This window comes from Chelonia mydas, chromosome 4 (assembly GCF_015237465.2).
Source record: "Chelonia mydas isolate rCheMyd1 chromosome 4, rCheMyd1.pri.v2, whole genome shotgun sequence".
Lineage (NCBI taxonomy): Eukaryota > Metazoa > Chordata > Testudines > Cheloniidae > Chelonia > Chelonia mydas.
In genome coordinates this window covers 55611349-55628886 of record NC_057852.1, presented here as the reverse complement: position 1 = coordinate 55628886, position 17538 = coordinate 55611349, and the positions used below count along the sequence as shown (strand labels likewise).

General features: G+C 42.3%; 1 protein-coding gene across 1 annotated transcript in view; it reads left to right on the top strand.

Moving 5' to 3' along the window:
* Positions 1 to 17538, top strand: part of ZNF827 (zinc finger protein 827) — a 136286-nt gene that overhangs the window by 54797 nt on the left and 63951 nt on the right. Inside the window, exon 5 of the mRNA XM_007055710.4 lies at positions 3116 to 3349. Coding sequence (XP_007055772.3) covers positions 3116 to 3349 — 234 coding nt within the window. The remainder of the gene's footprint in view (positions 1 to 3115; positions 3350 to 17538) is intronic.

The window sequence follows — 17538 nt, the reverse complement described above, 5'->3', positions numbered from 1 at the left end:
CCGCACATGGGCCAAATTGGAACCCTAGAATAGACTATCTAGTTTAGAAATGGGGCATGAGAGACAGAGCTAGACAGAAGGGTCAGACCTGGACAACGGATGGTGGAGGTGTTTGGAGGGCTTACATATGTAACTTGGTGAGGTTAGCATAACTATGTTAACCATAACCTGTATTTTGGTGAAATTAATGCAATGCTTATCATTGCATTAATGCATATTTTTGCATTAGATTACCTAAAATTGTAAAGGTAAAAAATCCATATGGTGGCATAAGTGCTAAAAATGCATATTAAAATGTTCACATTTAAGATGATTTAATTCCTTAAGAGTGAGTATTGTCAACATGCACTGAAATGTGCATACTTACTGGGTGAGCCCAATCCACATCACTTCCTTAAATGATCTGTGATAGCATCGTGCCAACCCTAAGCCCAACCAAAACTATAAATCATCCAAAGGCAACCCAAGCAGCTCCATAGTGTAAATTGCAAAGCTTTTAAAATGTGTATTAGAGGTCCGGATATTTTTTTTTTTTATAGGCACAGTGGAATGTGTGTCCAAGAGTTGTATCCTTTTTAAGCACCCTCAAATTGATTGTGGCCGCCAGCTTCAAGTTTCTCATCATCTGAGAAGCAACTATGATTCCACTTAAAACTTCATTATCTCTTCCTTTGAGCACTTCAGATAGGGTTACAAAGCAGAAGACCAAGCTTCAAAAGTAGCTTTATGTATGCTTGCTCTGAGAAGGAGCAATTGTTTATGTGAGGCATTTAAAAGGGTAATTGTAAAAGCAACCCCCCTGTTCTTCTTTGAGGTGTATTCTTCATATTTTCCACTCTTGGGCTACGCATGCCTCCTGCAACATAAGCTCGATAACTTCCAGGGAGCTGTGATTGTTGGAGCCACTACACTCTTCCCCGTGCCTCCCACTGAGCAACATTCTGAGAAGCAGTGGCCTCAGCTGCCCTTCTGTTAATTCCTTCTGGCCCCCAACGATTCAGTTAGCCTGGAGCTTGCTTAGTATCCTCAGTGTTTCCCTCGTTCGTTTGTCTTTTCTTTCGCCCATTTGGGCGAAAAGTATATTTTTGTTTATAGTTAGTTAGCTAATTACTCAGCCAGTTTTTCTTTCAATATCCTCCCTCAAGTTCTGCTTCTCTTCTCTCCAGCCTTCCTCCACATCAAAAACAAAGAAGGCCTGTAAGTCACAGACATCATCCAGACCTGTGAAGAGCAGGAAGGCTGTATCAAACCCCTGATGTTTGGGGCAGTCTCTTCAGCCTTAGTCAACTAAGTCTGGTGCTGTGTGGCCAGCATTGACTCTATAAGTCACTCGCTGAGCTTGAGTAGTGTTGTGTTGCAACACTCGTGACTTTGTCACTAGTCTTGCAATATTTGCTTTAAGGATTTTCATGCCTTCCATCTCATATAATTTGGCCCTTAGCCAAAATGGGTGTCATCTCTCATTTCTGCCTTTGTACCTGATGCCAAAGACTGCAGCCAGATCTGGTCACCATGTCTCTTTTAACCTTCACGAGGGAAAGTGAAGCTGCCCATGGCAAAGATGGCCATCAGCTCCCACTCTTTCCAAAGAGACTTAAGCCAGACTGCCCTCAGGGAAGATGATGGCCCCTTAGTCGGGCAGGGGAATGTGGAGGTGCATGAGCAGCCAAGAGGGGGAATACATTAGGAGACAGGTAAGGAATCTGTGAGAAGCTAGGAGAGTGGTTGGAGGCATGAGGAAGATTGAGGTGGTGGGCAAGAAGCAAACTGAGAGGAGTGGAGAGGGGCAATGTGAGAAGCAGACTGAGGGTGTGCCAGGGACTGCGGTGTGGCAGAGAGGGAGAATGTGATGAGAAAGAGGAATATGTGAGAGAAGTGAATGTAGCGGGTAGGTGAGGGATGGATGACTGAAGGAGGGAGAATGTTGTGAGGGAGCTGCTTACTCTGTTCCTAGGTAGGTATGGGATTAGAGAGGGATAGAATGGCAGCTCCCCAGGGCACTGGGGAGCTGGTAAGGAGAGTCCGCCTGCAACAGGGAGGCCTGCATTTTGAGTACACTTGAAGTGGAATTTTGAACAAGAGATAATCACAAGCAAATTGGGGGCAGGTGGCTTTGCCTAAAGGTTAAAAAATTAAGAGGCAGGGGAAAAATAATATCACAATTTTTAAAATAAATCTAATGATTTAAGGCATTCTCATAATTTTAGGGGGCCTGACTCATAAGTTTAGAATGTTTGGAGTTGGCAATATTGTTTAAGTGGTATCCAGGTCCCTGGTTTCACCAAGTTGACCAAATCCAGTGCCATGGATCAACACTAGCAACTACTAACTGAAGAGCTATTTGCCAAAGTGATTCTGTGCCAAGCCAACATAAGCAGCACCAAGATCTACGGAACTTGCTCCCAGAAGCATCAGTTGCTCACATGAGGCATTTAAAAAGAAAACCTATTTGCTTTGTTTGGTTTTTCTCCAGGGTGGGGACTGGGGTTAAAATGATATTTTAACAAAATCTCCAAATATTTTGATAATGCAGGGCTCTCTTCCCCAAGAAGTATTTGGGACCTCTAAAATTCCTTCTATTCACACCTGTAAGATTATTACAACAAACCATTTGGATTTGGTTAACTAATTTGCTCTTCTCCATTTCCTTTTGCTCCCCTCTTCTGCCTCCTCTCTTGCTATCCTTTATTATTCCTCTCTTTTATATCCAGTTTTTAAAAAATAGCTTCATAATTAAATGGTTATGGATTGTGCCAAATTGGCTATTATGTGATGTGGTATCTTTAGGTGTCCATCAGGCTTGTGGGAGACATACAAGACAGCACAAGCAATGGGAAAGCTGTTGTGGGGGTAGGGGCAGAAGAAGAAAGGGAGGAGTGGGAAATGCACGTTTCCTTGAGATTCAACACACTGAGCTCTTATGTGCCAAGGATGCTCTTTGTACAAAAGGTGCAGATACCTACCTACCTCACCAGCCATCTCTAAATGGTGTCATGTTCTAGCACCCAGTATCTGCTCCAGCTGTTCTTGGGTTGCAGTTCACTCCTGTTTCTTGCTGCTGTGTGATTATGCATTACACATCTCATTAAGTCCAGCCTTTTAACTCCCTTGACAGCTGCAAATCAAAAAGAGCCCTTGACTCCTACATTTAAAGTGAAAGACGAGCCTCGGGATGAAGAAGCTGCAAGCTCAACTTTGTCTCAGTCCAGCTATGTGTTCAACCCAGGATCTGAAGCCTCAGCCCCAAGCATCCCTGAGGAGACTGTCAAGCCACAGGAAGTGCAGACAAATGTGTTAAGGCAGGACATGTCTGTCAAGGCAGCATCTGAGCTCCTCATGAAGCTATCAGGTAACTGATTAATTTAAAAATATTCAGCTTCTTAAATGTTCACCTGTATGCTAGCAGGGATACACTGGAAAAAAAGGCATATGGTATCAGTTACACCTGAAGGAGCAGCAAAGATACCTCTACCTACCGTCAGATAGGCAAATCTAAGGTGCCTATCAACCTGGTGTCTGATTATTCCAGTGCACAGATTTCAGTGGTCTTTAAGTTAATGACTATAAAATGAGGCAACAGAACTGGTAACTTAAAATTTGCATATGTTGAAATAGTTTTATAATGTCCCAAAACACTTCCATACCTAATTTATTTACGTCTGTTTCTCTCTTCATTAACACCATCAGAGTGTGTATTTGTATTGTACACATGGTGTAGGTATCTGACATAACCTTACACACTACGGGCTTTAGAGCCTTTTGGTTGAGTGCAGTATCCTAAATTGTAAGAACATATTATAAAGTAGATACTGTAGATTGAACAGGCTTTGTAGTGAGTTACAAACCACTTGAACTTGACTCCATTGCTTTACTTTCTCTCTCTATACCCCCAATAGAAATATAACCTTTTGCATTCTGTTGGCTGTTTGGTGTGGGCATATGTGTGTGTATATAATATGCTCTATATTTGAGCGTAGAAAGGAGGAACATAATTTTTGCCTTCAGTCCTCCTCCAACTATAGTAGTGTGCACATGCACATAGACACATGCATACATATTTCTGGTGTGAGGGTTGTGAGGCAGGGGATTAATTTGATGGCTTTTTTGGTATTTAAGTTAGTGATGATGGGACCTTGTTGCCGTTATAATAAACTTCAGTTTTTAGCACAGATCAGTGAACATTAGAACCTTGAATTGAAACTATGAACGGGTGTGGAGGGGAGGGGCAGGAGAAAGGGGAGTGATAATATTCATAGATTCCAAGGCTAGAAGGGACCATTGTGATCATATTGTCTGACCTCCTGTATAATACGGGCCATAGAACTTCCCAGAATAATTTCTAGAGCGTATATTTTAGGAAAACATTTAATTTTTATTTAAAATTCCTCCAATGGTTAATTACCCTCACTGTGAAAAATGTGTGCCTTATTTCCAGTCTGAAAACTAGGATTCATATCTCCATATCCAAGATTGGAAGAGGTTTTTTTTTGCAGTTTGGCTATGTCAAAGTCTTTCAAGAAACACCAGTGGAAATTCAGTGATCAGTGACTTTTGTGATCTCTGCAATTTACATCTGAAATTCGTCGACAAGATTTTCGAATTGTCAAATTAGAAGCTAAACTCAGAGCCCTACTTAAACTCCTGTAACTAAGCAATGTCTGTTATCTCTTGTTTTCAATTCATCCTTTCAGTGTGGATGTCTCAGGTTAGAACTAATGGGGGTAGGGAGTGAGAGACAGACAGAAAGATACATGGACACTTGTAGAAATACTTTAGTCTGGAAGCATCCAGTTTGAATGAAAAATTACTGATTTGGGTTTTGGGGTGGGAATTTCCCATAGAATACTGAACATTATAAGATGTGTTTTGTATTGACATAGCATGCTATCATTACTAGTAGGAGGTGTTTTGAATGGAAGTAGACAGAATTCCAAGCATGGTGTTCTAATGATAAAACCCTCCAATCTGATGGATATTAAATGGTGGTTTTCTATTTTTCTTCATACTTACAAATGTGTTTATACTCAATAAAGTAATAGCTCTGTAATTTAATATAATTCCTCCAGTGTTCTGGAGATACTATAAATCATGATAGTGACGTCTGAGTAATAACAGTACTAACGTGGAATCTCCTTGTCTTATTGTAAAATACAGGGTTCTTTTGTTTTTATTATAGTAGGTTAGAATATTCCTTTTTGAAATATCTATTCAAATAGGATGAAATCTTGTTGGCCCCTCCACATCTGCTGTTCAAAAGGAATTTTCAGAGACTATATAGAATCTTACACAAATCTTCAGTCATTTTCAGTTGGGAATTGACTGAACGCTGCAAGTAAGAAATGCATTAAGTAAATGTTTCTCCTGTGATCATTTCAGTGATTCAGCAAAGCTTGCTGATGGTATTTCCGGCTAATCAATAGTTTAGAAAGTAAGGAATTAATTGTAGCAGTTGATATTCCTAAATTAGCCTGTGGATGGGGTTATACCATGTTGGTGGTTAAACATTTCAGCTTTATAGTCTGTGACAGCTCTTGAGGGGCATAATGATAGAGGTCATTGTGGGTCATGTTGAAAAATATTTCACGAATGAAAAGCCCTTTTTAATTTTTTCTTGGGGCTTGTCTACACAGCACCAGCAAAGCACACTAGAGGGGTATGATTTCAAATGGGACTAGATCAGTACGAACTAGGTACCATTTAGAGTGTGTCAGCAAGGTCTACATAGGGCAGTAATGTAGCACATTAGAGTGCTTTTACAGAATGTTTGGAGTCACATGGGCAAGTCACGTGTTCATGCCCAATTTCACTCAGTCATTGCAAGAAGCCATTACTTATATACCAGACAGCACGTTTATAAGACAGTCCACTCCCATGTCTCCCATGGTCCATTGTGAGTTAAGTGTCCTTTTGATGGGCCACTCAGTTTGAACAGTCTCTCCAAGATGTGCTGGCTAACTACTTTGTGGGTGTTACCCCACGAGCAAACATTTGAAATCCATGTATAAAGCCAGTACTTACAACTTCAAATACAAAAATGATACGTGCATACAAATAGCATAATCATAATCAGCAAATCATAACCTTTTCTTAGATACCTTACATACCACATTTTGTACAAGATTCATTGCAAATATATAATAGTGGTTGTAACAATGATCTATATAGTCATATTTTAATCCAATAACGTCACAACATTCCAAAAAGTCTTTCCAGAAATCTGTTTTTTCAAATGTAGCTAAACTGCTTTCTCTACAAATTTATCCATTCTCAAATATAGAAAAGCAACAGTTCATCCCCAAAATGTTGAAGTAGGTTATTCAAGCACTGCACTGTATTCATCTAAGTTTAATGCATCCAGTCTCGCTGCAGGCATTTCTTGTAAATTTCAGTAGCCAGTGCAACCTGTCTTGTTAACTTTCATTTACACTCTAATGTTACAATCAAAAAACTCCTTTCTACTGAAACAATAGAGAGATTTTGTTTTGTGTGTGTATGATCTTTCAGAATCATTGAATGCTTTATCGTCTTGTGCAAAGACTATCACAGACCTGGAAATATATAAAACTTTTTCTGCTTTATACCATCTTAATTTCCTCGCTATCTGAATGATTTTATCTATTCCACTGAGTCAGCTCTGTCTTGAAGGTCTGTGAGCTGAAACATGATTTGGTCAAATTCTTAATTGTTGTGGTACATATAGAGAAAATCTGCTTGTTGTTTAACAGTGATATTTGCCACTCAAACCAAGATGAAGTCAAAAATATTTTAGTAGAAAATCTGGCTCTTCTGCTAAAAAAAAAAAAAAAACAAAAAAAAAAAACAAAAAAAACCACACATGATTTTCTTTCTCTTTCTGAGACCATATGGTTTAGTGGATTGTGAACCTGACTGGAAGTGTCCGTGAATTCCTATCTTTGCCAGTAACTTCCAGTGTGACCTTGGGCAAGTCACCTAACCTCTCTGTGCCTCCATTTTCCCATATCTAAAATGGGGCTAATAATGCCATCATGGTAAAGCATTTTCAGCTCTATGACTGAAAAGTCCTAAGTATTAGTTATTTATCTTCCATTGACTTGAAGTAATTTGAAACAGTGCAAGGCTGACATTTCTATACAAAGAAGCAGCACATGGGTGTTTGAAGAAAACTCTTTGGGAGCACGTGGCACCAAGTTGTCTTGAAATAAAAGGGCTGGCTTTTCTGCTAAACGTTTAATTGCTCAAAAAGAACTTTGAATGTTTTTGGAAAATAAATAACAAGAAACAGAAGCATCAGAAATAGAGAGGTATTATATAACATACAGTGTCTGAGACAGACTTATAAATACAGGCTTCAGTGTGAATTATATACTTGTAATCAATGATGTGTTATGATTGGTTTTTTGTTTGTGACAGGCCACCTCACCCCCTGATAAGACAATATGTTTATATTAAAATAAACCCCTCAATTTATGAAGCAGTAGAAAAGGAAGGATATGTCTACTCAATTAGACACCCACAGCTGGCCCATGCCTGCTGACTCGGGCTCGTGGGGTGTGGGCTAAGGAGCTGTTTAAATGCAGTGTAGGAGTTTGGGCTCGGGATGGAGCCTGCAAGGTGGGAGGCTTGCGGAGCTCAGTCAGTAGCCCAAGCCGGAACGTCTACACCGCAGTTAAACAGCCCCTAAGCCTGAGCCCAACGAGCCTGAGTCAGCAGGCACAAGTCAGCCATGAGTGTCTAACTGCAGCATAGACATACCCCATGTGACCCATTTTGCATCTCTCAGTTGTCCCTTCTTTCAAGGAACGTCTCTAATTTTAGATGCAGATTTCCCTGTCACACCCTGCTGGTATAGTATCTAATTTTCATTGATGTAAATTGCACACATTTGGCCTTCAGGAGGTTGACAGGGTGTGGTGCATCGCATTCTTGTGTGCGAGATGAAAAACATTTGGTTTTAATTTGTCCCTTGAACAACAGCTATGCATCTTTGAAGGTTAGCGATCACATGATCCTGTCCCTGCTGTGTAAGGGCAGCCTTCTTGGGATTCTGTTTTAATTTTTATTTTAATGCCAGCTCTTAAGAGTGAAGAACCTGGTTGTAAGCTGCAAAACAAATCCTCCTAGAAGCTGTGGAAAAGTAGAAAGACAGGTGGTTTGGTAATGGAGTACGGTGAAGTACATGCTTTATTTTGTTTTTCTTGTTTATATAATTATTGGGATTTTCTTCAGCTGATCTTGAAAAGCCAACAAAATCTGCTGTCAGGAATAAAACTATACTGAAACCTTCCTGAAGTACTTCTCAACAGATCAACCCTTAGTTTAAAAAAATCCTCTATGACCTTTTTAATTTTACATACAAGCAGTCTGGTTCCATTTTGGTTTAGATGGAGCCCATCATTTCTCTACAGTCCCTTCTTTTCCCCAACGGTTCCCCAGTTCCTAATAAACTTAAAACCCTGCTGCCTACACCATTGTCTCATCCACGCATTGAGACCCTGCAGTACTGCCTGTCTTTCTGGCCTTTGTGCGTGGAATTGGAAGCATTTCAGAACATGCTACCATGGAGGTCCTGTACTTGAATCTCTTACCTAGAAGCCTAAATTTGGCCTCCAAGACCTCTCTTCTCCCTTTCCCTATATCATTGCACAACAACCACCAGCTTCTCCCCAGAACTGCCCATAAGTCTGTCTAAATATCTTGCGAGATCCTCAACCTTTGCACTCGGTTGGTAATTTACTATGCAGTTCTCCTGGTCATCACAAACCCACATAGCTATATTTCTAATAATCAAATCCCCCATTTCTCTTACTGTGCTTTTCAAAGTAACTGGGGTTCCCTCCCCAGGATGAGTGTCCTCAGTGCGAGAGGATACTATGACATCATCTGGAATGAAGGTCCCCACTAGAGGATTGTTTCTGTCTGCTGCAGCTTGATATTCCCCTTCCCCGAGACTGCCATCCTTAACAGCAGAGAGGCTGTCAGACTGGGGGTGGGACCACTCTATTTTGTCCCTGAAAGTCTCCTCTCTGTACCATCTGTATCTCATAGGTCCTCCAGTTCAATCACCCCGGCTTCCAGAGTCCATACTGTCTCTCTGAAGGCCATGAGTTGCTTGCATCCATGATTACCCATAAGGCAGGTACATGTTGCAGTCAGTGCAATAAAGTGGATAGCCCCCCACTCAGCAGCTGGACTTCTGCCTGCATTCTTTTTACTCTTGCAGGGTTTTGGTTTTTGTTTTGGACGGGTCGGGGATAATTGGCTTAAGTTTAGAATTCGTTGGTTAGGTGTATTGGGTTTTTCTGTCTCTTTCCTTCTCCCACCTCCCTCCCCTCAATGTTTCTTTCCCAAGGGCTTTGCTGGTGCCCTTCCAGTCATTAGGTTATAGTCCCTCAGCCTTAGAATCATAGAACTGGAAGGGATCTGGAGAGGCCATCTAGTCCAGTCCCCTGCACTCAAGTCAGGACTAAGTATTATCTAGATACTTCTCCCCTTGCTGCTGAAGTCTCACTGCAGCTACACTCTCCTTACCTTGGCAGTTAACTCTGTCTGGTGATTGCTGTCTGTCCCAGGGCACTCTCTGCTTGAGAGCTGGATGTGGAAGGAATAAGGAATGCCTCTCTCCCTCTGTCTTTAAACTCCTTTGCAAAATTCACCTGGTTGCTGCTCCTGTTCGCTTAGCTCAGCACACAGCCCCCCGAAACAGACGACAATATGATCTTCAAGCAAGCACACAACAAACTAAATAAGATTGTTATGAAAATCTTAAGAATTTCTGTAACTAGATTAATTCTGTTATAGTACAGCGGTCTTACTTTGGACCAGCTGAGATCAAATTGATACATTTTCCTCAGGAGCTTCTGACCTATTATGCAAAATACTAGTGATTTACTTAATGTTTGATAATAAGAAATTTTATTTTCTTATTTTAAAGAGATTGTCAGCTTTAAAACACATTTTAATCTGATTTTTTTCAAAACTGCTGTCTCAAGTGACACCTGTGATTGCTATAATTCAACAAAACGGGGGTAAATATTTTCCCTGTTTTTTCCTGTTTGTGTGCATTGGACAGTTCTTTGTATATAATTTCGCTGTTTTTTGACAGAGAGTTAAACTTCTCATCTCACGCTCTTGCATCTTGACAGCATATTCATTGCACTTCCCTGGGGAGATCTCACAACCCGGAATCTTCCCCAGGCCCTGCAAGAGGGTTTTTACTAGTGTCACAGCAACAATGCTGCTGCTGTTCCTGAGTTTAGTACTGAGTCAATGTCTCTGAGGGGCAAAGAGCAACAGAAGCCTGGGGGAGCCGCGTCTTCGCTGTGTAGATCCCTGCTTAGTGCTAGGGAGCACTTGGGAGCCTGGCAAGGGATGGGAGTAGGGAAGTCCTTGTCTTAATTTCCTAGACCCCTACGTGGGGCTTTGGAGGCATTTGGCAGAAGCAGCAGCTTCTGCTTCACCTCTCTGTAAGAGCCCAGCAAGTAAGAGAGAAGGTAAGAGAGAAGGTGTTTGACCAGGAGATAGGTGCCACTCTGCAAGAGCCAAAGTGATTCCAGAAGACTGTGGACTAAGCAGGGAAGGATATGGCCCCTTTGAGGAAGGGCAGAGATGGGAAATAATAGGAGACAGGAGGTTTGCAGGGGCTGAGAACCTAGGGAAGGCTTGGGGAACTGACCTCTTCTGCTGTAGCCACTATGAGTGATAGTCTGGGACCAAGACGCAGTAGAATCACCCCTCATGAGCCCCTCAACCGGAGCCCAGAGAAGGAGAAAGAAAATAAAGGAAATATTTTCAAACTAAAAATAGAAATGTAATGATACAGTAGAAGAGAAATCTTTTGTCTAAAGCTCATGGTAAAACTATAAGATTATGAGACTTTTGGTTACTACAACAGAAATATGATAACAGTAGTGCAATGTTATAGAGCTAATCCATTTTTTCTAGTTATTTACAAAGATGTAACCTGTTGAAGAGCTAGATTTACTATGTGTTAAGGCAAATCTAGGATTTTTTGCTGTATTTTGAGGTTTACTCCTAGCAGCGATATACTGCAGAAAGTTCATATCGTTCATTTAACTTAATAGGTTTTTCCATGACAATTGCATAAATATGTAGCCCCAAAAGAATGTGAATAGTAATGGACTTCTATCTGGGGATGGGACTTGTCATGTTTCATGACACCATTAATGACTCAACCAAAGAGCAGGCAGAATGGTGGAAGTATACTGCCTAATTGCAGGGGAGAAAAACTCATTTGATTGCAAATTTAGTTTCTGGTGAAAAAATCACTGTGTTCAGGATACTGAGCATGGAAAAGGAGAGATGCATGGCAAGCTGATTGCATGTTAATACCCAGAATTCTCTTCCAGCACACCAAGGTCTAATACAGCGTTTCCCAAATGGAGGATCACATCAGTGAGTCACAGGAAGGTTCTAAATGGATTGTGGGCCCGGTTAGGAGAGGAGGTCCTTGGGGTGGAGGCATTGGAGAGCAAGCCCACCCCGATTCACCCTGCAGCAGAGGCTTCTATCCCCTGGGGCTGAGCTTGGCTCCCCACGATGAGTGTTGCAATCTGACACATGGGGTTGCAGCACTACTCAACTTTGGCCCAATTTTAGTGAGCGGTGATGATGGGGCGTGGTCATTTGCCAGGAGACGGCCAGGCCAAACCTGGGTGGTGCTGCAACCAGTGCAACACCTGGAGCAGGGAGCTGGGCCCAGCCCAATGGGAGGGGCCCAAGAGCCACTGATGTGGGTGAGCGCTGGGCTGGCTTGCTCTCTACAATCTTTCTCCCCCTTTCCTCACCCCCGGCACCTCCACTTACAGACTCCTATACTTTAAGGCCAGAAGGGATCATCATCAGGGGCGGATTTACCATGAAACACACTGTATCCTGGCATGGGGCCCCCCAACAACAGGCGCACCCCTGTGGGAGGGCTGCTCCATGGAATGGGGGTTGCAGGGGTAGAAGCTGTGGAGAGCAGGAAAGCAGGGAGGGAGGTTCACCCACAGCCTCAAGGGAGCAGGTGGGAGGTGTGGGTGGCAGGAGCGCTGCAAACGCGGGCTGGAGGACTCAGGAGGAGCACAGGGCAGATTTTACCAGCATGTGTGTGCTCTTTAAAGTTTTAAATGATTAACAAGGACACTATTCACTTCTTACATTGCTGTTGACTTTCACTGTTTGAATTAAATTGTTTGTGCATGGAAGTGAGAATAAAACCCTTGAGTGAAGATCTGCAAGTCCTTCCAAAGCCCGCTGAGTCAAAGGGATGCTGTTCATTGCATTCAGTAGGCTTTAGATAAGGTCACTAATTAAGGTGCCACTTAGGTGCAAGTAACAGTAAGTCTGTGTATGTCTGTTTCTCATGTTTGTCACAAAGGTCGCAACTTTATGAAATAAACCACCATGAAGAATGCAAACAAACGGCAGGAGTTTTTGTGACAAAGGGTGTCTAGTAGCTCGGCCCAAGCATGAGCTGCCTTTTTTATGGTCCTGGCTGACAGACCTCAAGACCCAAACAGAGCTACCATCCGGACCCCCCCTTGCCTCGACATGGCTTACACTAAGCCACGCTCCACCTCTGTAGAGAATGTTAGAGCCATCATTGAGACAGATTCCCATAGGCATAGTTTGACTTCTATATTTGGGGGGGCTGGGGCAGCAGCTCCAGTCAGGCCAACGGGGCTGCATGTTGGGAGGGTGAGGACAAATTTCATGCCTGCCCACAGGGGCACCATTTCAGATTTGGGGAGGGGGAGGGCACAGCCTTAACCATGATTCCAGGGGCTACTTAGGCAACTGAAAACTCTAGAGTTTTTGCATAACTTACACTCAGCTCTAATACTAACATGTTCTGACATCTTGTGGCAAGTAACTTATGGGATACTGGTTAGGTTTAAAATTGTAATGTATATTCTTACTCAGATACTCTTACTAAAGTTAGAAGGGACCATTGTGATCATCTAGTCTGACCTCCTCCACATTGCAGGCCACAGAACCTCACCCACTCACTCCTGTAATAGACCCCTAACCTCTTGCTGAGTTACTGAAGTCCTCAAATCATGATTTAAAGACTTCAAGTTACAGAGAATTTACCATTTACACTAGTTTAAACCTGCAAGTGACCTATGCCCCATGCTGCAGAGGAAGCGAAAGATCTGCCCTGGGGGAAAATTCCTTTCCAACCCCAAATATGCTGATCAGTTAGACCCTGAGCATGTGGGCAAGACCCACCAGACAGATACCTGGGAAAGAATTCTCTGTAGTAACTCAGAGTCCTCCCCATCTAGTGTCCCATCTCCAGCCATTGGGGATTTTTGCCCAGGCAGTCACCAATGGGCCACATGCCACTGTAGGCAGTCTGTCATACTATCCCCTCTGTAAACTTATCAAGCTCAGTCTTGAAGCCAGTTAAGACTTTTGCCCACACTGTTCCACTTGGGAGGCTGCTCCAGAACTTCACTCTTTTGATGGTTAGAAGTGTTCACCTAATTTCAAGTCTAAACTTGTTTATGACCAGTTGATATGTGTTTGTTCTGGGGTCCACATTGATGCTTAACTTAAATAACTCCTCTCCCTCCCTGGTATTTATCTCTCTGATGTATTTATATAGGATAATCATATCTCCCTTCAGCTTTCTATTGGTTAGACTAAACAAGCCAAGCTCTTTGAGTCTCTTCTCATAAAATAGATTTTCTATTCCTCAGATCATCCTAGTAGCCCTTCTCTGTACCTGTTCCAGTTTGAATTCGTCTTTCTTAAACATGGGAGACCAGAACTGCACACAGCATTCCAGATGAGGTCTCACCAGTACCTTGTATAATGGTATTAACACTTCCCTGTCTCTGCTGGAAATACCTTGCCTGATGCACCCCAGGACTGTGTTGGCCTTTTCACGGCCGCATCACATTGATGGCTTATAGTTATCTTGTGATCAACCAATACCCCCAGCTCTTTCTCCTCCACTGTCACTTCCAACTGATAGGTCCCCAGTTAATGCTTGTTGTTAGTCCCTAAACGCATGACTTTTCACTTTGCACTATTAAATATCATCCCATTTCTATTACTCCCGTTTACAAGATCATCCAGATCTTCTTGTATGGTATTCCGGTCCTCCTCGGTATTGGCAATTCCTCCCAACTTTGTCTCATCTGCAAGTGTTATTAGCACACTCCCATTTTTTTGTGCAAAGGTCAGCAATAACAATGTTAAATAAAGTTGGTGCCAAGACTGATGCCTGAGGAATTCCACTAGTAACCTTCCTCTACCTGAGAGTTCACTTTCAGTATGACCTGTTGTTGTCTTCCCTTTAACCAGTTTCTTATCCACCTTTCAGTTCTCATATTAATCTCTATCTTCTCCAATTTAACTAATAATTTCTCACGTGGAACTGTATCAACTGCCTTACTGACATCCAGGTAGATTAGACCTACTGCTTTTCCTTTGTCTAAAAAAATCAATTATCTTCTCAAAGAAAGATATTAGTAACTTTGTTACCACCTCTTGAATACAACAATGGAAACAATTGTAGAAAAATCTACAATTACTTTCTATCATTTAGTGGCTTATGTGGTCGTGGCACAGGGCCCCCGCGCTCTAAAAAAAGCACCTCCACGAGGGGCGTAGTCCCAGCGCTGGTGCACTGTCTACACTGGCGCTTTACAGCACTGAAACTTGCTGTGCTCACAGGGATGTTTTTTCACCCCCGAGCGAGAAAGTTGCAGCACTGTAAATTGCCAGTGTAGACAAGCCCTTAGGCTATTTACTTTTTGAGCTCACCAAGTTTGGAACAGATCATTTAACTTTATGAAATATTCTAAAAGCCCTTTCTTATCTTAATCACCTGCTAATCACTCTGTTTATAAACAAAATTCTGACTCCCTTCCTCCAGGGTGCAAGCTGCCAGCAGCACCTCCTCTGCAGAACTCTTTGCACTGCACATTGAGGGTATGTCTTCACTACCAATGTTAAAGTGCTTCCGCGGCAGCGCTTTAACATGGCTGTGTAGTCGCGGCACCAGCGCTGGGAGAGAGCTCTCCCAGCGCTGTAAAAAATCCGTCCCCACGAGGGGAGTAGCTCCCAGCGCTCGGCACGCGGCTCCCAGCACTGGTGCACTGTCTACACTGCAACTTTACAGCGCTGAAACTTGCATCGCTCGGGGGTATTTTTTCACACCCCTGAGCGAGAAAGTTTCAGCGCTGTAAAGTGGCAGTGTAGACAAGGCCTCAGACTGCCTGCCCCTGAGGCTTGCAGTTTGGGGGGGCAATGCCCTCCCTTGCCCCCCCAAACTCCGCCTATGCAGACTCCACACAGTCTTTGCTGGCAAGTCTTTTGGTCCCAGCTATCCACGAATCCTACAAATCTGGAAGATATATATCCTCGCTCCTTACCACTCTGACCTAACCAGACAGATAAATTTACCTTCCTGCGAAGACTATGTCCGCTCCTAAAATTGTGACGTATTGTGGAACATATGGAAACCTGACCGCAGTGCTGGCTTGATGCAAACAGAAACCGGAATGCAATGGTTAGTCAGTATAATAACAACATACATTCAGCTAATCTACACCAATACAGTTTTGCAAAGATAAGAACCAGCGACTTACCTTAGGTTTCAGAATAGCAGCCGTGTTGGTCTGTATCCGCAAAAAGAAAAGGAGAACTTGTGGCACCTTAGAGACTAACCAATTTATTTGAGCATAAGCTTAAGCTTAGTCTCTAAGGTGCCACAAGTACTTCTTTTCTTTTTGTGACTTACCTTAAGCTCGGTTATCAAGTGGTACATCAAGAGGAGAATCTGAATGTCCTTTACTCCTTGCCCAGCTAAACCAATGGGTGAAGCTCCCTTTTGGCCAATAAGAGAGCTCCTTAGAGTAAGGGGAATGACTTCACACAGTCAGCTAGCAGGCCAGACTGTTGTTGGTTATGAGAACCAAGCAGCTCCTGGTATCCCTCTAGGGAATCACTCAGCAAACCCAGCCACCTGTACATCACCTTGTTAGCCTATGTGGAGAGCAGAGCGGCCAAGAAGGTACAGCTGAGCTGAATTCCACACAGCAGTGCAAAGCACTAGCTGCAGCAGCATCTGGCAAAAGTGGCACTTTTCTAATGTGTATCTGAAGTCCTGTGAGATCACAATTTTTCTACAAAATGCAAAAGGCACTGGTTGGAAAAGTTCATGTTCATAGAGATGTACAAGCATATTAATCACAACTGAACAGAGCTTAAAGTTTAGTAGATGTTAATGGATAATAGATCTTTAAATAGGTTAGATCAGAGATTATAATTGACCTTCCCTTTTTTATGTAAGTGTAATCTTGACATCTATTGAAAAGCATATTAATTTAAAAGATGAGGTCATTTGGAATAACGAATGCTAATGTCCACAGTTTAAATGTACCTTCTTTGTTAACTTTCAGATAAAAGTTTAAACAAAAAGCAAGAGCCCGGATTCTTAGCGCTGCTTTTGTCCCTCTATATTGTTCAGCCACCATACAGAAGCCACAGAGTTGGTAAAACTGGCCATATGGATATGGGAATTGCCCGGAGTAAGGGATTCCCTGGATGTATAGGGCCATTGGAAAGGCTCTGTGCTTTCCTAGCATAGTAGCATGCTGGGTAGAGAGGGAATGTATCCGAGATTGTCACACTCAAGCTGTTATGAGCGGCTGTGAACCCATACAGAACCTTTGAAGAAGACTGCAAACTAGAGCAGTCTCTGGAGGTGCTCTGACTTTTGCCAGGAACCCATCCAGTCCCTGTGTGCTCCCAGAATCTTGGAGGTGCAAAGTTTGCATGAAGCCACCTTTGTATCCCCTTCTTCCCTTTGCTTATTTCTGCATAGAACACAGTGCAGTAAGATGCCAAGGTGTTTGTGACTTTATAAGTATCCACAGATACTCTTGAAGTTCAGTAGATGAATCTTGAAATATGAGAGAACTATATTGATTGGAATGTGTTGGGTGAGCAACAACATTGGTCACTGCATGTGTAGACTTTAAAACACTTTTCAGTTATTTTTTTTTTTAATCTTAAAGGGTTGATAATCTTGTAATCAGAATCTCTAAAATTAGCATCCACAGTTTTATAATTTAAAAAGGAGAAGTGAAATGTGTATTGCGTGACTCTGATGTATCCCTATGTTGGTGGTTTACTTGCCTTTGCCAGTTTTTTCTAGTTCTGGTTGTTACTAAATTGGATTTTTTAGTTATAAAATGCTACAGCGTGGAATTTTGTTAAAGTGGAAACTCAAAACAGTAGCCATTTTCCAATTTTGTTCTTTTATGCAAAGCCCTGTTGCATTGATTCCAGCCTTATCAACATTGCCTTACATAAAACATCAGTAAGAAAAAAGAAAAAGTTACAGCGGAATAAAGCATCAAGCACAGAGCCCTAGGGAAAATCAGATGTTACTTGTTGTGGCTCTGAAGCTGAACCTCTGAGGCTCACCAACTGTTTCCTACCACTAAGGTTTTATATAAGCTGTTTTAGGGCATGTTTATTTCTAGCAAATGAGAACAATTAGCATAACAAAATGCCTGATTCACCATATTGAAT